The sequence below is a fragment of the Pantherophis guttatus genome, chromosome 11 (assembly GCF_059756535.1).
Source record: "Pantherophis guttatus breed Tessera chromosome 11, ASM5975653v1, whole genome shotgun sequence".
In the NCBI taxonomy this organism is placed as follows: domain Eukaryota; kingdom Metazoa; phylum Chordata; class Lepidosauria; order Squamata; family Colubridae; genus Pantherophis; species Pantherophis guttatus.
The window spans coordinates 1,010,756-1,030,264 of record NC_142073.1 but is presented as its reverse complement, the minus strand read 5'-3'; the positions used below and the strand labels follow the sequence as shown (position 1 = coordinate 1,030,264).

Below are 19,509 nucleotides of genomic sequence, written 5' to 3'. Positions count from 1 at the left end.
TTTTTGGAGCAAGACTAAACCTTGTTCCGTAACGCATTCAGAAGTTTATTTACTGTGAGCTTTATTGTAATATTGAGCCGTTTGGAAATAATACTATATATTCATCACCTCTCTGCAAACAAGCCTATATATCGTTCCTTCAGTTAATGTAGGCTTTAAGCTGTTGAATGTGTGACTTTGTGGTTTTCCAAATACATGAAGAAGATTTTTCATATTTGCTCCCTGTTTCTTTACAATTCTTGCTGGGTCTAACATTATCTCCCCAATATTTATCATAAAAGAAAACAGATTACGTTCCCTATATGTTGTATCTCTTTCCTAGTGTTTGGATTGATTTTAGTTTTTGCCTTTCTTTTTTTCAGCACCACTTTTATCCAAGGAATAAGAGAAAATGTTAGGCTCCCGCCTGCTTTTTAACAGGAGGCGTTTGACCCGTGTTTTTGCGTGTTGTCAGTCTCTTCAAGGACGTGACTGTTTCAGCTTCCGGACTAATTTCTGTGCTCTCATAGAGCTGCCCGCCAGATGGATATCGGCTTATAGAAAAGTTGTCCCTGTCTTCACCAGAGCATCGGCCTTTGGAGAAAAGGTGGCCATCATTGACCAAAGAGGAGAACACAGCTACAAAGATTTGTACGCTCAAAGTCTTTGCCTCTCCCAGAAAATCTGCAAGGCCCTTGGAAACTCAGATGGTGACCTGAAGGGCAAACGGATTTCCTTTTTGTGCCCCAACGATGCTTCCTATGTCGTGGCCCAGTGGGCTACCTGGATGAGTGGAGGTATTGCTGTGCCTCTGTACAGAAAGCATCCTGTGTCGGAACTGGAGTACTTCATCCAGGACTCTCAGAGTGCCCTTCTGCTTGCGGAGGAAGAATTTGAGGACAAAATGACCCCTACTGCTGAGAAACTGGGTGTGCCTGTGCTCTCGCTTCCCCAGTCCGGGAAGTGGGAAGGGAGAACGGATGGATCCGCTGGTGATGCCGGTTGCCCCATTTCAGAATGGGAGAACAGGGGGGCCATGATCATCTACACTAGTGGGACTACGGGAAGGCCCAAGGGAGTCCTAAGCAGTCACCAGAATGTCCATGCTATGGTGAGTTGATAGTTGGTCTTCTGCATTGGGGCTCACATAAGAATCGTGAGTTACAATCCAGAACGTAGCAATCGGTTTGAAGCAATCTTTGGACTGTGGAATTCTGTTTTTCCCCCCTAATACTGAACGTTGCTTAATTTTCCTTGCAGATAACCGGGCTGGTTGAGAAATGGGCCTGGACAAACGATGATGTCATTCTCCATGTCCTGCCCTTGCATCATGTCCATGGGGTGGTCAACAAACTGCTGTGCCCCCTCTGGGTGGGGGCCACCTGCATCATGCTGCCTGAGTTTAGTGCAGAAAAGGTAAGTGGGCTGGAATGGAAGGGGCCGCTTCCTTCTCTCTTAAGTTGCAAAGACCGGAAATTTGGTCTTTTTTCCCGATTGAACGGTCCTGTAGCACTTGGTCTGGGTTACAGATTTGTAGTTTTGTTTGCCTTTGATGGTGTGTGATTTTTTTTTTTAAATAGGAAAAGGCAAGAGACCCTCTAAGCGGGTTTTAGCTCTTAACAGATTTTCAGGGAAGGGGGTGCTTGGCCTGTTGCAGTCAAGGGGCTCTTTGAAGTAGTTGCTGGTTGGTGTCCCCCACATCTCCTTCGGGGTGGTGAGTCTCCCGCTGTGGCAGCAGCACAAACCTTGTGCCAGATGCTGAGATCATGGCTCCAGGACTGGATGGAGCTTTGATGCATCCACTTTATCGTAGAGGGAGCCCCGGGAAAGCAGATGAAAGGCGCAACACAGCAGTTCCGTTGTTGTGAAATGCTTGCAGGGAGGATGCCGAGAGCCGGGAATTCGACCGGGACATTTATGCCCGGAAGCCTCTCTCGACCTTGATGATGTGACAGAAAAGGAGGGGCTGCACATCTGCAAAGTAAATATCAGGTGAAAATCCTAGCAGTTGTAGGCATAGTCAGAACCGTCCTCCTGTCGTTCATCGCCTCTCAGCCAGGGTTACTATTTATGTATGACGTGTTGGTTAAAAGGCCCATTTGCCCAGAAAAAGCCATCGTCAGGAAATGCCCTCCTTGCCTGTCTTGAGCAGGAAGCTTTGATAGCTGTTCCTTCTGAGGGAGCCAGTGAGCAGAAGGCTCCAACAGAGGAGATCCTTTCAGCTTGGGGAGATGCTCCAGCCTTGGGGGCTCCATGAGTGAAATGAGCCCCTGGTTCCAGTCTCTAGCTCTGGCACTCCCCTTCTACTTCATTGAAATCCGTCTCCACAACAGCTGCCAATTTGCACCCCCTTTGGCGATTCGTCCTAGGATAGATGCCTGCCAAGGGGGCTGTATTGCCAAGGGAAGGCCAGCCAATCCCGCTCTGGCTTATTGGACTCCTCTGCCAGCCTCCTCCACTTGTGGCCCCCTGCTGAGGGCTGCTACCATCTGAAAGGCTTCAAAACTAGCCTTCCTTCTCCAATAGGGGGTGTTGCTGTAGCCATTTAATCAATGGAAGAGCTTGCCTCCGAGAGTCCTGGCTGCTCCATTGCTGGAGGTTTTTCAAGAAAAGATTGGGCCACAAAAGATTGGGTCAGACTAGAAGACGCCCAAGGCCCCTTCCAGCCCTGGGATTCTATGAGGCGTGGGAGGCAGCTCGGCCGCCCCCCTCGGGCTGTGGCAGTCGAGGGCAGCTCTCCAAAAGGTCCTTTGCTGGACCAGCTTCCTGGTGTGAGAAGGACGAGCCAGAGACCAGCCGCCTGCCCTTTTTCCTCCGTGCGAAAGCGTCCGGAGAGCCTTTGTGTTGCTTTGCCGTTGTTTACTCTTTCCCCTGTCATTATTTGTGTAAGAGCCTCCCGAGGGAGCAGGAAAGTGTTTTCATTGACACGACAAAGGAAGTGCACGAGGGCAAATTGTGCTTTCTTGTTGTGTTTAACACAAGCTGTCTTTAAATTCCTGCCTATTTACAAAGTGCCCTTTGCTTCCGAAATTGGCTCTCAGCAAAGCGGTGTGTTTCGTCAGAGGATTTCTCAGAAGGAGCTCTCGGTTTTCCTTCAGCCTTTTGTGTTTCTGTTTCTCTGCACCTCGAGAGAGCAGTCAATTACAGAGTGATATAAAGGAACCGCCGCTTTGATGGCCGACATGTCAATCAAAGCAAAGTCAGGACCAGCTTCTAAAGCAGCGGCTGCTGCCACCGATTCTGCCTTGAGTGATACTGGCACGGGTTCAGCAGAAACCGCAGCAGTACACCCAACCTTTCTAATCACTAACACTTCATTATGTGCAATAAATACTTTATTATTACAGTGTTCATTAGATTACTTAATTGGCAGCGTGGCCCTCTGGTTGTAGATACAGGTGGGGGCCGAGTTCAGTCATTTGCCTACCATATTCGGTTTAGGGTCAGATGCGGCCGGGCCTTCGGATATCCTGGCCTTGTTTTCCTTGCGTCCTGTCCGGGAATGTGTTAGAAGCAACCGGAGCGTTGAACGGAACGCTGTCTGGGGCTGCTCCCCTTGTTTGCTCTTGGAGAACTTGACAGGACGGGCAGTGGCAGAATGAGGCCTTGTGGTGTGGCCAGGCCTCTTCTCCAGCCCCATGGAGGCTCCCCTTCACTTGGCATCCAAAGTTTATCCAGGGCCTCAGGGAAGGCTGTGTGGAAGCAGCAGCTAAGACGAAAACAGGAAAAGACCGGGGCCTCTTTTCAGGAATTCATCAGAGAGGCAAGCCTTTCTGGGTCAGGGAACTTCCCGACTGGCTCACGTTCTGCTATCTTCACATTTAACTAAACCAAGAAGTGGAAAAAGGAGCATGGAGCAAACTGTACAGCGCAGATCTGCTACAGGATCAGACCGAGTCTGAACAGGGAGACCCTTCTGTCGTTCTGAGGCTGCTTTCCAGCTCCCTTTACTTCCCTCCGCCCCCTGGTCAGCAGGCTGGGAGATCCAAACAGATTATTTGCAGAGAGGGGATTTTGCAGTGAGGCCGAGGCCATTATCCTGCCCTGGTTTAAGCCTGCGACGTGCTGTGCCAGGCCGTGAGAAAGAGACCGAGGACGCATCCCCTGGCAGAACGTGGGAGAGGAATTGGATTCTGAAAAGGGAAAAAACAACTTCTGCAATCTCATCTAATTCTCTTCCAATAAACATTCACCTTATTTTCTGTGAAAGTGGGGTGAGCAAAAACTTGACATAGCTCCCTCAACATTTGGCTGTCCTTGGAGAAAGTTATGCATGTCCTCTCTCCCTCCCAACCCCCAGCTCCATTACATTGATTCTCCTTCCTCTTTTCATCTGCTTCCTGCTAGGAGGGGGATGCTGGCATTCGAGGGGCAGTCACCAGTGGCAGATTATACAGGCTCTATTTCTCAAATCCCCACTTGGAAAAAAAAGTTATTGTTTTCCTTTCCTTCTTGCCAGAACTGCCATTTGTCCTCAGCTTCTGCTGCAGAGTAATGCCTTTTGATGTCGAAAGTGGAGAAGGGAAGAAGGGAGGGAGAGATTATTAAGGGAAAAAATAGGAAACTGGAGCCTGTCATATTTTGTTAGATTCCTGAGGCCGGGGAAAGTATTTGCTCCTTTGAACGTGCCATCAGCAGAGCGGGGGTTTAAAAGCGGAGGTAGCCCACAACACGGAAGACATAACTAAGTGGACAGATGAAGACCTGATTAAAACCGAGCCATGCGAGCACGGAAACAGTTTGAGGGTGTAGCAAAGAGCAAGAGCCCCCATGGAGGAAGCCGCCCAGGTGAGCTGGGTCTCTGGCAGCTGGAGGGGCCTCAGCGGTGACCCTCTCTACGTGCATCCAAGCATTCAGCCACCTAACCTGGCAGCCTGTTTATTGTCTCCAGGGTGGCCAAGCCTGGTTCTCTGGAGAGCACCCACACAGGTCAAGAGGGCTTGTGTCCCTGGCCACTTTTTGTCCTGGCATGCGCCAGCCCAGGGCCCTCCCTGCCCCTGCACTGATCACCGGACTCGGCTGCCAGGTGGGTCTCCATGGTTTTGTTTGCTCTTTTGGCATTTGACTTGAATTGTCTGCTCTCCTGAGTCAACTCGCGGTGCCCCAAGTGAGGGAAGACAACGGTCAGCGTAGCGAAGGAAGGAAACATCCAGGGGGCTCCGAGGCCGGGAGTGCGCAGGGGATCATGCTGGGAGCAGAGTGTTCCCTTGCAGTACTGCTCAGCTGGATTACTTGTGTCAAGGAGAGCCTTAGCTGTCTGGATCAACTGGAAAGCATTTAGAGCAGTGTTTTCCAAACTTGATAACTTTTAAAATGCGAGGATTTCCTCTTCCAGAACTCCCCAGCCATCACGGCTTTTCTAGAACAGAGCATCAACCCATCTTGCCCAGTATTGCCAACACTGACTGGCAGCAGCTCCCAGCCTTTCAGCAGGAAAGCCTCTTGTTGGGCAGACAAACCAGAGCTCTGCTCTGAAGCAGGGCCCGGTCTGTTTCCCTGGCAGCATCACCCTGCTCAGCTTCCGGAGATCCTCTGGGTGCCCCCAGCAGAGTATTCTATGTAATATATTTATCCTGTCCTAGCATCACGTGCCCAGGGCATAAATATTGATTGCCAACTTGAATTCTGCCGAAGAAGAAACCCTCCGCCCAGAGCCTCTTTGGTGATGGCTCCCACCGAAGCTGACGATGAGCCTTCGCTCTCAACTAAAACCCATTTAGGGACTGAAGCGCCTTCCCTCTGCGGGTGATTAGAAGATGCCTTCTGTGTTCTCCTTCTTCCTCCTCTTACAGGCAGCCCAGCTCTTCCCTGCCACGCCCGGCATCTTTCTCTCTTTCTGTCAACCCGTGCTTCGGCCAATGCCATGCCATCACGAGTTGAGTGAAGATGTGTCCACGTTTAGCCTTTAACAATAAATAAGTATAGGGTGGTGGGCTTTGGCAGTGGGAATGGAGGAATGCCCGCCTCCAGGCCTTCATTTCCCCCCTGGCATGCGTCTTTGCGCCAGAGAAGGCTGGAAGGCCCCCAAGTGTCAGGAGTTGTTAGGAAATACATTTGTCAGCAACAGGACAGAAAAGGTTGCCATAACAGAGCCGAGACCGTCTTTTATTTATTCATAGGTTTTCCGTTCTTCCTTTGCTCGCTCAGGGAGACCAGCGGCAGAGTTGGGGGCAAATTAGCCAAGCTTAAATATTAATGACGAGGCTCGGCTGACTCCTCGGGCTGACAGCTTTGGGAAGCCCCAGTGATCTGGCTGGATGTGAAGATTTGACTCTGTCTGTGCCTGTCACAGGGCATTGGGGAACAAGCATTCGCTCCGTTTGTGGCTTAGTGCCGGCTTGTGGTTTGGTTCCCCGATGACTTGATGCTCCCTCTGTTGACTCTTCCTCCTCTGGGTCCTGCCTGGGGCAGAACCAGAGCGCCTTGTGTGGGCCTTTGGGCAGAGGGATCTCCCACGTGTGCAGGAATCTTTTCAGAGCAGGTTGTGAAGCCGCCGCTTCCCCTCTCTTCCTTCCAGGTCTGGGCAGCCCTCCTGAGCCTCCAGGCCCCCCGGGTCAACATCTTTATGGCAGTGCCAACCATCTACAGCAAACTGATCGCTTACTACGAGGAGCATTTCTCTCAGCCACGTGTCCAGGACTTCATCCATGCCGTCTGCCAGGACCATATCCGGTAGGTGAGCCCCTTTTGTCTCATGCCAGCGGAGCAGAGCTTCTCTTCCCCCAGCCCAGCCCTTTCTTTGACCCATGGAGTCCCCTCCCCACCTGCTCTTCGGGGCAGCCTGAACTTCTCCAAGCATTCAGAGAAGATCCTCCAGTCAGGGAGCCTGAAATTAAGCACATTTCCCCAGAACATCCTGGTCCAACTGGAGGCTGGGCTATCCCCATTGGGAAGCGGGTTCAATCCAAGGCAGCCTAGGAAAACTGCTGGCTTCCATCCCAAAGGGCTTAGGACCTGGGTGGGGTTGGGCTGCCTCCTCCTCCTCTCATCGACCCGTCCCTGGAGGTTGTTCCTTCGAGGCTTTTCCTCGGCCAGCGCCATGAGCCACCTGCCGGCTGTCGTTATTGCTGTCTTTCAGGGTGAGCCCAGAGCCCAGGCTTTTCAACATGGTTAACATTGATATTTTTAACCGAGAGCAATTGCTTTTTGTGGTCAATTTTGGAGTTGTGGCAATAAATGGAAAACAGATCTCGGGTTAAAGGGGGCGGTGAAGGAAGAGAGCCTTGGGGCTCAGTAAGTAATGCTTTACCCCCTTCCAAGGCCATTGGGACTTCCTTCTGAGATGCTTTGGGGACGGGGATGATTTGCCCGCCCCCCAAGCAATCCCTGCCACGCAGTGACCTTGTTTCTGAGGCTGCCTTTAGAGGCCCAGCAGCATTTCACTCCCTGCAAGGGCCCATCCGGGCAGTGAGAGAGGATTCCTCCTGGAAGACTGGAGCTGGTCCTCCGCCTGCCTGCGTGCCCTGCTGACTCTCTGAGGGCAGATTTATCCAGGCTCACCACCTCTTTCTTTGCTCAAAACCATCTGTCACATTTCTGCAGCTGCCACTCTGGATTCCAGGATGGAAATGCAGAGCCCGTTTTCTGTTCTGGCAGGAGTCCAGGCCTCGCGCTGATGTTCCCACCTTGTAAGAGCAAGGCCTGCCCTGTTTCCTCGGTACATGGCAGTGGCTGCGGCATCTGGCTTCAGGGCAGGTTGGCCTGAGGGGTGACGCTCGGCTGTTTTGCACGGTCCCGGGTGATTGTCCAGAGGCGATTCCTGCAGCCAGATGTGAAGGGGGCTTCCTGCGTTGCCCCGATTGTGGGAGTCCCTCCTGAGAGGTTGATCTCCCTGTTGGAAAGAGGTGCTCTCTATCGCTCCTCAGCTTGGGGTAGAACTTGCAGCAGGTCTTCTGCCCTTCCTGTTTGCAAGGTGCCTGACGCGCACTGGCCCTTCCGCTTTCAGGTTGATGGTATCGGGGTCCTCGGCCCTCCCGGTGCCGGTCCTAGAAAGATGGAAGAGACTTACTGGGCACGTTCTCCTGGAGAGATATGGGATGACAGAGATTGGGATGGCCCTTTCCAACCCACTGCACGGCCCTCGTGTTCCAGGTGAGGCTCCAGAGAGAGTTTGCGAGCGGCTTCGAAGCTCCCGCTGGCATCGCAATAGATCCTGCACGTTATAAGCATGAAAAGAAGAGCAATGCTTCAGCACTAGCAGAACCTGGATGGAGCACGATGAGGCAAAGCGAGGGTTCTTTCCCCCACAGGAGACCGTCGGCTGTCCCTGCTTTTAATTAGCACGTGTCCCAACCGACCCCTGGTATCCCCAAAGGCCCAGGGGAGGCTTCTCGGATCATCGGGAGGGTTTGAAGACAGGTGTCCCCAATGCTCTCTTCTTGGAGATCCTGGCCTACAGGCTGACCTGTTGCTCATTTCTCTTGAGGGCAAAGCAGTGAACATGGAAGAGTGGAAGAGTTAAGTCACCACCCCAGAATTTCAGAACATAAATCTTTGCAAGACATATAAAAATATACCTTAAGTCAACTTGTTGGCCAGTCCTTTAGTCCCATCTTCTACTGCAAGACCCTTTCCGTGAGAAAAGGCAGCGAGAGTGGTGAGCCTCACATCCCCTTTGTGGGTTTCCTAGAGGCATTTGGGGAGAGAGTTGGACAGACAGGCCTTTTCGTTTTGATAAAACCTAGTTTGGCAGCTTTGAGGGTTGGGTGGACTGAAGCCTTGGCATTTTATATGCAAGCGGAGGCTTACCTTGTACCGTGACCCCTCCGAAAGCTTCGGTCTTTCTTAAGATCAAACCTGCTCAGGCAGGGGATCTTTTTCAGGTGAGCCAGACTTGCCTGAGCTGCATTACCTGAATCCCCCTCCAACATTCAATTTGTCACTGAACTCGACTTGTGTTTCGCCCTTCAAAAAAATCCCCCGAGGCAGATAATTATCTCTGCTTCTCTGCCTTGAGGTATTTTTGATGAAGGGCAAACCCCAAATGGAGTTTGGTGATAAACTGAATCTCGGAGATGTGCATTGCCGCTGCAAACACAATTTGCACTCTTAAGGTGTTCGGGTTAGATAGCAACGGCCCTCCCTCGCCCCCTTCCATTTGGCAGGAGGACAGAATGGGAGCCTCCTGGGAGGAAGAGAAGAAAGGCCAAGAACACGGGGAGAGCCAGGAGCTTCAGCACTGGACAGCTCCTTCTGCAGGCTGTTGAGGAGAGACGCCGGGCCCTGCCATGTCCATTGAACTTGGCAGAGGGGCAACGCTCCCGCTTTCCTTGGCTTCTCTCTGTGGTGCAGACAGATGCCCAAGCAGAGGAGGCTCTAGGTAAAAAAGTAAATGTGGTAGCCCTCACAGTGCAGTCAAAGGTCCTCCTGTTTTTAATGTGAGCTGCATGCGCAGCACTTGGATCGCACCATTGCAGCTGCCATCTTGGCTTTTTTTAATCCTCCTCTGCAGATACCCCAAGACCTGCAGCCTCCGTCCTTGGAGCGAGAGCCTTGTGGCCCTTGAATCATCGCTTGCTCTACTTTTCTCTCCAAACGTGTCTTTCCTTATGCCCCCTTTTGCCGTTGCAGAGGCATCTCCCTTTACCTGGCTTCTCTCTCCCCCCCCCCTCCAGGGATCATCTCCAGACCTCAGCAAGCCCTCGCCCCGCCCGTGCTTCTTCTGTCAAGGTGCTGAGATCTGAGGGTGCAGGGGAGCTTTTGCTTGAGAGGCGAGGAGATGAGAGATTGAGAGAGAAATGTTTTGATTGTAGATGGTTAAACCTCTGCTTAAAATGCTTCTGTTTCCTGCAGTCCTTTCCTCCCCCTTCCCCCCTCCCCCTTTCCTCGAATCCCCCTTGGTGTTGTTACTGTGAAGGGAGATGAATAATTCATGGCCAGTGAATGCCTCGCTGGGCCTAATCACCACTTTAATTGGAGGTTTAGATCAGAGGTGGCTAATAGCTCCTACAGAGGAGACTCCGTCGATGGTTGACAGCAAGAGTGTGGGCCTGTTTCGAGTCTCCCAGGACATTGCCATGCATAACAGCATCCCGGTCCCCCGATACCAAAGGACACAGAGCCCAGGGCCAATTAAATGTATCGGGGAAAGGCTGACAACTAACTTAAACAGAGGAGGAACCGGGCGACTAATAGGGTCACTCCTGGCGCTGACAGCTGCCTGTCTCAGGATGATGGTGGAGAGCCAGTTTGACAAATGTCCAAGAGCTCTTAACTCGCAGGGGCAGCAATTTCTTCCCGGTTACGTGGTTAAATGCCAGAAGTGAAAAAGAAACAAAGGCTGCTTTAAATTATTTTTTAACTCTCGAGGTGCTTTTGAGTCCTCTTTGCTCCCCTCCCCCATCTTCGCTTGCATCACCCAGGAGCCAGATTGGACCCTCCGTTACCCAGGCAGACTTAATTTTTAAGTGTCACTCGGGCCCTAAAAGCCCAAAGAAGTTATTGTCTTCACACAAAGACTTTTAATTGCACTGCCGTAGTGGCATCACTATAATTAACATTGTCTGCATTTTCCAGCCTTTTAGAGACCTCCGCTTACAAAGGCTTGTCATTTGGAGGGGTGGAGGGAAGCAATAAGCCAGCTCTCTCTGAAGCGTCCTTTATATACGTGTCTCTTTTGGCAGCCCAGAAACTGAATGAGACGACTCAAGGCTGCCTGTTTTCCTCCCCTGGGGTGGGGTGGACAGGGCTCTCTCCCCTTTGCCATAATTAAGTTGCTGTGCTGCCGTTGCAACCTAGCCATAAATGTTCTGCAAGAAGCCTCACCCCTCCTTCCTCTTTATAACGGGGGTTGGAAGAATCAGGGTCAAGCCCAGCAGTCTTCTCAGGTGCCGGGTGCTGGGAGGGCGTTCCTGAGCTGCTAATTGGCGCAGTGCAATCCAGAGGGTAAGGATGGAGCCTTTCCTTCAGGTGCGTTTGCACAAACGACCTGGTACTCGGTCACTCTCACCTGCTGGGCAACCCCGATGGTTCGTTTTCTGTTGGGACTTGTCTCTTCCCGTGCGGCTCTTTTCATCAGCTTTCCTTTCCTCTTTCCCAGGGTCAGTTGGGGCTCCGCTGCCCGGAGTGAAGGTGCGCATCGCCACTGGAAGCTGGACCAAGGACGATTCTGCGTTCTGCATCCATGCTGAAGGGGACGAGATGGGCACAAGGGTAATTCCGTGGGCCTGGAGGGTCAGAGCAGAGAAGAAAATGCCTGGAAGGCCAGTTGGTGCTTCCTTACTGTTAGCCATCTTGTCCCCACCTTGCAACTGAGAGGGAAGAAGTGAGCTGACCCAGACACGCTTTGTGTTTTGAAGATACACACACACACACACACACACACACACACACACACACACACACTCCAGCTCCACTTTGAGCCTTTCCAGTTAAGGTCCCCAAGAGAGGGTAGGCCCCACTTTGCTCTCCTGGAAGTCTTCACCATGTCTTGCTCTGCACCAAAAAGCCCCAGTTGCCTTCTAAGAAAGGGAAAGGCTCATTCTTCTTTGGTATTCCATAACTCTTGGCGTTTGGCTCTTTTTCTTCCCATGAGAGGCAAGACCGCCCGTTGGTCACTCTTGGCCGGCCCATGAATGTCCCTGCTGCCCTTGCCAGGTGCTGATCCAATTATCCAGCTGATGCCCCTTTCCAGGGGACTTCCCCACTTCCTGCCCAGGGAGGCGTATCTGAAGAGGGCCCAGTAATCCTTTTATGGAGCAGGGAGATCATCCCCTTTTGTTCCTGCCCTTTCATGTAAGACGCTCCCCCCGCTTTCCTGGGTCATTTGAGTTGTAAGAAGGGCCTGGACCCCCCTAGCTTGGAGGCAGCATTTACTCCTACTTCCTCGCTCTCTGCCAGACTGACCTGGCTGGGGGCAAAATGGTCTTAATCTTTACTACAGAAATCGTTAACGCTTTAAAGGGAGCTTTTCAGTTTGCAAGTCTTCAAGGCAGCTTACATCCTGGAATACAATTATTCATCATCATCATAATAATAATAATAATAATAATGTCCACATTTGACTGAAAGCAAGCAATCAAAGATTATTCAGCCAGCAAAAATAAGAGAAGATTAAAATAGCAATAGAGATTACGGTATTATTGCCAGCCGGCAGGGTGAAAGAATAAAATAGTTTTGATGCATTGCCTAAAAGAGAAGGTATGGAAGGAGGCCTCAGCTGGCTACTTTTGAGTTTGGGTGCTGCTACAGGGAAGGTCCTCTGTTTGACCCTGGACTCATCCGCCCCACGGACGTCTATCCCTCCCCCAAATATTGCATGGGGTTAGAGCTTCCTTCTGACCTCCTCCCTGTCCAAGGTGGGACCAAAGAAAACTCTTTGCCCCCCTCAGCTTGGAAGCATCGGTGAAAGGAGAGCGCTCTTCTTCTTCTTCTTCTTCTTCTTCTTCTGCTTCTTCTTCTTCTGCTTCTGCTTCTTCTTCTCCTTCTCCTTCTTCTTCTCCTTCTCTTCCTCCTCCTCCTCCTCCTCCTCCTCCTCCTCCTCCTCCTTGTTATCCTCCTCCTTCTCACAACTTGCTACTGCCAGCCTAAGCTAGCAACATCATGCTTGAATTGAGCTGGTGTAAGATAAATTTCCATACAGTCATTTCAGAAATCATGAAGATGGCCTTTGTTTGAGGTTCTCCTCTGAGGCTTTATTGGTATATTGTAGTGCATCCAGAAGACCTGGTCAGAGGTTGTAAACAGCTTAACTAATTTTAAATGTACAATGTCATTGCAGGTGGCTATAGTTGCTGCCCTTGTCTGATCAAGAAAATGCTAAGAGACACAGACCCGATTAGACAGGAGGAAGGAGGGAGGGAGGACGGTAGGGAGAGAAGGAAGGAAGGGAGAGAAGGAAGGGAGGCAGGCAGGCAGGCAGGCAAGCAGGCAGGCTGAACCTGAGTGTTCTGGTCTCTCTGCTTCAAGAAAGGCCTGGGAAAATCAGTCAGCTGACTGAATTCAACCTCCAGAACCTCCAGAATTTTTGAATGATTGTTTATCCCTCCAGCATTCCACATGTAAGTGTTGAGGGAGTTTCTTTTTGTAAAATGTATATTTGTCATGTTCTATAACAAGGGAAAATACTTATTTCAGGATTTTTCATGTGTTTTTGAAAAAAGAGGATTTAACCATAATGAATGATTTCTGGCGCATCCCCCATGTAAATAGGAAACTTAGGTATGCAGAGATTTGCAAACTGAACCCCATTTTTAAAACCTTCTGTCCTTCCGCTCTGCCGCCCTTCCTTTAAGCGCTTCTCCTTTCATTTCAAAATACGAAGCCTTCCAAAGTGAAAAGTGAGCTGATTGCATTATTCCCAGCCTCTTTTATGAAAAGTCGCCATTGCAAAGCCAGATGCGAAATGTGGCTTTTGCAGATGACAGCCTGGGCTGGGCTGGGGGTGACTTTTGCCCCGCCTCCTCCTCTTGCTCCTTCTCATCGTTGTCTCCCCGAGGAGCCCCAAATCGGCCTCCTCTCTAATTGTGGGGGGAGGAGGGGGGCAGATGCAGCTTCCCAGTCGTCTTCTGCAGCTCTGCTGCAGGACACACCGCTTGGAGCAGAGATAATGCTGCTCGCTTGGAAAGGGAGCTGAGGGGGGAATTTTTAATTACAAGAGGGTCTGTGGGAGCAGGTTGCCTAGGAGATGGGCAGTGTGCTGCTGAGCACTTCACTCCCAGCAATAGACAGCGATTAAAAGTTTATTGCTACCTGATGCCTGGATGGGGGTGTTTGGCAGCACGAGGGGCTCTTTGCTCTCACGGAAAAACGGCTGCAACAGGCAGCGGGCAATTGCCTAGACAAAAGGAATTGTGTGTTTTGGGAGAGGAAAGGAAAGAGGAGAAAATGGATCTGCTTTGTTTTTGGGAACAAGAACAACTTTCCAGAAAGGCTTTCTGGATTTCCTAGATTGGCCCGTGAAGAACTGGCTTTAGGAGAGTTAGTTGATTGTGCCATGTGGTCAAGGCAGGCCAAGTCACCCGGCCTGGGCAGGAGGCTGGCAGGAGAGCTGTCCAAGAAGAGCTCGTGGGATGAAGGCTAGAAATGGTCTTATCAAAAACCCATTTCTGCCACCCTTTAGAGAGAGCGGAAGTTTGCAAAACTTCAGGTTTGCAGAAGTTTGCAGAGTTGAAGCTTGCAGTCACCAGCCCCCTCAGCCGAGATGCATCTTAAGGAAGTCGATAGGCTGAGCAAAAAGCAATAATTATAAAAAACAAAAACTGGAAAACGGGTAGAAGGAACAGAAACGGGGTGTCCTGCAAACTGCTCGCCCAGAATCCTCCCCATGTCCTCATGGCAGGTGGGCTTTCTCTTCAGGAGGTCCTCTCTCCACCTGACCATTGACTGCCTGCCTTCTTCAAGACGCTGACCTTTGATACCCCCCCCCACCTATCTTAGTGGCCGTGGCTGCATCGTGTGTGGTGAATGCCTTACCTTGATCCCCGTCTCCCTTTGGACTTTCGGGGTACAGGAGAGGAAATTCTTTGTCTCGCTATGGTTGAACTGAATGGGAGCAGGGCTGAATCTCTCTCTCTCCCTTTGCTGTTCAGTCTCAAAGCTGAGAGTATGAAGGGAGGGGTTGCTGGTGGATGCGGTGTGACCAATGTCATCTGGCAGTGTAAGCCAGGAGGGGGCACCAATTAAGTGCTCCCCACTGTGTGGTTTATTTCCCCCCCCCTCTCTGATTAAAAATTGTTTATTCAGATTTCTGATTTTTGTTCAGTGGATGGATTAATAAAATGATTCATTTATGCAGATAGAACGAGCAGAAGTGATGGGGCTTTTTTCCCCCCTGCTTAACCCCCCCCTTCTTCTCTGCCAAGAGGAAACTTCCTAGTATTCCTTAAGTATCTTGATTCAGGTAATTATTTAATTGCAAATATAAACCAGCAGCGCAAACCCTTTGCATTTTTAACCAGTGCCAGGCGGCAGGGATGGTGGTCGTGGTGGAGGAAAATGCCTTTGTGGAAGTGCGTCTTGAAAAATTAAATTTTACGGCTCTTCCTGCCTGCTGCCGCCGTTGGTGATGGTGGAGGGAACAGCTGCGGTGTTTACAACGAGCTCCCTCTGGCCAGATTAACGTTCTCACTTTGGGCTTCCTTTTGGCAGGGCATGCAGAAGGCCACAAAAACCATCCAGGCTTAACTCTCCTCTGAAGCACAGGGCCATCTGAAAGGGGGGGGCAATGGCCCCTTTGTTAGCCCCTGTGGATTTTACGGGGGAGGGGGGGGCTTTCCTAGCTCCCCCACAACAGGGTCAGGCACTCGCTGCTGCCCTTGATGAACTCCCCTTTACACTGGGAGGAGGAGGAGAAGGAGGAAGCCTCCCGGTCATCCCTCAGCCTCATCTGGGAGGTTTTTCTGACAGCTATTCTAGGTATTGATGTTGGGGTTTTTTTTAAAAAAAATGGGGTTGTTTTATCCTGTTTCAATTCTGCTTTTAATCGTTAAAACACCCAGAGGCATGTTTATGAGATGGGTGGCCATATGCATTTATTAAATAAATTATGATTGATGGGTTGGCTGAGGATGTTGCCTTTACACACCGGGGGAGGGGAGGGGCTGAATCTGAGCCCTCTGTGATTCTTGGGAATCATTAGAAATTACCTCTAAAAGAACTTGGAGCCTTTGGGGCTTGGGAGGGGAGGTTGTGTCAGGAGGGGCTGGCTCTCCCCTCCATTTGTAGCCCCCTCACCAAGACTGCCTGCTAATAGAGAGGTAAAAAAATCGAAGCATTGAAAATACCCATTTTATAATCAGCTGGATTTCTTCCTTTGGAGAATTTATTACAACCTTTTTTTATTTCCACGCACGACAAATGTAATCTTATCTGCCGCACCGGCTGGCCTAGCTAGCTCAACTTGCCGGATCTGTTTTGCGGCGGAAAACTATCAAAGGCCAGCCTTCCAAGGCACAAGCCGTGCCTCGGTGTTAAAGTTGCTTGAACGCATTAAAGCAGCTAAAACGTGCATTAAAATATGGCATTTGGAGAATAGGATATCTATGCAATTAGCCATCTGATGCTTTCAGCAGCTGCTTGTAAGTTAGATCCGGTGCATCAACGAAAGGTACCTTGGAGATTTGGAAGGAGAAAGGAGAGGAAGTGAGAGCCAGCCCTTGGTTGGGGGGAAAAAGCAGGCTTCAGACGTAGGACGTGGCCCTGTGGGGTTTGCCATAGGTGAACGATTGCCCGTAAATATTTGCTGTACCCCCCTCTGCTCTATCCCACCCCATTCCCATACTGTGCATGCAAAGTATCCAAGGGAGCGCAGCTACAAGGGAACGAAATCCTCTTACAATAACATCCCCGTTATCTCTCTCTGTGTGTTTTACTGACTGCAAGCCAGCAATGTGGCTGTGAACCCTTACAAGGGGGGCATGAGGGGGCGCCTGCTGCCAGGGAGCTGTTCTCTAGATAGGCTGGGGAAGCACTGAGCGTGTGCCAGCACCCCAGCAGAGGCAACAAGGTATTTGAAGCTCATCCAGCTTTTTCATGGGTGCAGGACGGAACGGAAATCCTCTCCCACCTACCTGGCTGCACCGTCTCAGGGCTGCTGGAGCCTTTGGCTCAGGTTTTCAGCAGGAAATGGGGAAGAGCCAAGTTGCCTTGCTCATCCCCTCCCTTGGTAGACAGGTAGCAGTTGAAATGAAGCTCTGAGGGGCCAAACTGGAGCCTGAACCTCACTGTCATGCTGAGAACCGGGCCAGAGAAGTCCAGATCTGCCCGGGGCCTCTCTCTGTGGCCAGATAGGTGGTTCTTTTTCCTTTCTTCTGTCTCCTGATTCTTCCAGACCCCGTCACAGAGTGCAGATACCTGGAAAGCTGCCTGTCTTGGCAGGCCAGAGGCTTCTTCGGGGTTGCTATGTGTCCAGTGCCCTTGCTGGGGGATGGGATTCGAAGACCCCTGGGGCTGATTGGGTAGATGACTATTCTGTTTCCACAGGTGACTCCAGGCTTCGATGCCAAAGAAGGGGAGCTCTTTGTGAAAGGACCCACGGTGTTTCAGGAATATTGGAACAGACCTGCCGAGACCAAGGACGCCTTTACTCCCGATGGCTGGTTCAAGACAGGTACTTGCTGGGGATAAGAATCTCAGGTTCTGGGTCTAGCTAAACACAATGTTTGTGAACCTCGCCAGCTGGAAGATGCGTGGACTTCCTCTCCCAGAATTCCCCAGCCAACTTCTGGGAGTTGAAGTCCACACATCGTTCAGGAGCCAAGGCTGAGATACGCTGAGTTAAAAGGTGATGGAAACCCCCTTCTCTCTCTGTCTGGTCCACCACCTGAGCTCTTACTCAATGAGGCGTGCTATTGGACTGGCCCCGTGTATTTATAGGGCTGCTGAGGGCAGTAGGGCCAAAGAAGAAGCAGCCCCACATGTTGGTTTGTGGGTCAAGGTTGCGGAAATAGGCTGGATTTGCAGTTGACCACAACTCAGGAACAGCACGGAGCTGTTGCTCGCAATTCTGATAAACGGTTGTGTGGCTGGTGTTCCTAGTATGCAAATAACACTTGACCCCTTTTAACCAATTTAGTGTTTGAGTGATTCTGTCACAACAGTCTTGATTCCTACTCATTGTTCACTTAAGGCAGGGGCCCTACTGAGTGCCTCATTTATTCTGGTTCCAGCCATCAAGCGGCAAAGCACTCAAAAGGTTGAGTCCATGGAAGGAGGCCTCTTGGGTGCAGCTATTCATGCCCTGGTCCTGGCGTCTTTCTCGTCACACCAACGACTGGGGGGGTCGCCCAAGGAGCCCGAATCAAGTGCGGTTCGGGGCAGAGAAAGAGAAGGTGCTTCACACCACCCCAGTAAACCGTGAAAGTTGCTACCATCATTCATTCATCCATGGGGACTTAGCTCAGGGGTCCCTAACCACTGGGCCACGGACTGTTTGAAACTGGGCTGCGTGAGTGATCAGCAAGTGTGCATGTGCTCAACTCCACTCGTGCGCACGCACACCCCTTGCACAAATGGGGCTGTGCGTGTGTGTGCTATTCAGAGCCGCCACCCCCACCTCCTCCTGTCCAGGGCCGCCAAGCTAGAAAGGTTGGGGACGGCTGACTTTTTTTTTTTTTTAATTTGATTTATATGCCGCCCTTCTCAGGGGACTCAGGGCGGCTTACAATGCGTTAAGCAATAGCCTTCATACTTTTGTATCTTTATACAAAGTCAGCTTATTGCCCCCACAAACTGGGTCCTCATTTAACCTACCTTAGAAAGGATGGAAGGCTGAGTCAACCTTGAGCCTGGTGAGATTCGAACCTGCAGAAATTGCAGGCAGCTGTGTTAATTACAGGGTGCATTAAACCACTGTACTACCAAGGCTCCTTGGACTTAACTGCCTTGCTTTAGAGCACAGGAAACCCAGTGGTGAAAGGGAGAAAGGTGGTCAGTGCTGCAAGTTGCGCCCATGAGAATGTGTCTCTTGGTGCCTGCCGCTGGGGTTTGAGGCCAGGCAGGCTCTGCTTCTCAAGGGCTTCTGAAGGGCCACAGTGGGAAAGCAGAGCAGGCCTTGCTTCAGAATAACCGAGTTGGAAGGGACCTTGGAGGCCTTCTAGTCCAACCCCCTGTTCAGGCAGGAAACCCTAGACCATTTCAGACAAATGGCTGTCCAGCCTCTTCTTAAACACCCCCAATGTCGGAGCACCCACAGCTTCTGGGGGAAAGTCATTCCACTGGTTAATTGTTCCATCAGCTGCTCTTGTATCTTCTGCCCCACAGAAGAAAAGAGCCCAGCAAGGGGGCCTCGGGATGGCACACGGCCTGTTAGCATCACGTTTGGCTGCTTAAGCCTGTTGACCCCGACTTCCTCTTGGCCTTCCTCCCAACCAGGGTGGGCTGTTTGAATTAACGAGGGACGCCTGTCCTCCCTTTGTTCAGCCTGGGTGTCATTAATCTTGCGAGAGGCGCTTGGGTGCCTGATTAATTCCGTTCCTGTCCATCAGCCGGCCTGGGTAGAGAGGGGATTCCTCTCAGAGCAGCCTCTGCCTGAATGGCCCCAGCTGGCCCACGCAACGGTGGCCAATGTTCCCGGTTCGAATTGGCCTCCGCAGTAACTGGCTGATGGGTCTTCCTATCTATCAACCCCAGGAGAAGGAGGACGCTGCTCAGAGGGCTGATATCGGGGCAAGGCCTGTGTGGGAATGTGCTGAAACCCCCAATGGCCACGTGCCTCCGCCCTGCTTAAGCTGGCTTGCTGTTGATCTCTCTGGCGACTTTTTCCTTGTATTTACTCATTTTGATACTATCAGTAGTGGTACTAATAACTTAAAAACAGCTGCAGCTGAACAGGTTTTGCTGTAGTGAAAGTGAGGATGGCGGCCGACTCAGATTCACAGGCAATCCTGTTTTTTTGTCTTTGTTTTTAAATGTATTTTTCAGAGTTGATCCTCCTGATAAATATTTCAGATGCAAAGGAATAGCATGCATTAATTATTGTAAAGAGATGTCTTTAGGAGAAAATGATTTTGAAATTCAGTTTAATTTCATTGTAATGTGCCACAAACAGGAAAGGAGTATATGTGTTTAATTGGCTCTCGGGGGTAAGGCCTG

General features: G+C 50.9%; 1 protein-coding gene across 6 annotated transcripts in view; it reads left to right on the top strand.

Moving 5' to 3' along the window:
• The window catches only part of ACSF3 (acyl-CoA synthetase family member 3), a 32,404-nt gene that overhangs the window by 2,179 nt on the left and 10,716 nt on the right, over positions 1-19,509 (top strand). For all 6 annotated transcript variants that reach the window (XR_015729595.1, XM_060682455.2, XM_087877092.1 and 3 more), the window contains exons 2-7: positions 363-1,090; positions 1,240-1,395; positions 6,497-6,651; positions 7,925-8,070; positions 11,018-11,130; positions 16,900-17,026. Coding sequence is in view for 5 of the 6 variants with exons in the window: in XM_060682455.2 (XP_060538438.2) it covers positions 392-1,090; positions 1,240-1,395; positions 6,497-6,651; positions 7,925-8,070; positions 11,018-11,130; positions 16,900-17,026 (1,396 nt within the window). In the remaining variant the exon portion in view is untranslated. The remainder of the gene's footprint in view (positions 1-362; positions 1,091-1,239; positions 1,396-6,496; positions 6,652-7,924; positions 8,071-11,017; positions 11,131-16,899; positions 17,027-19,509) is intronic.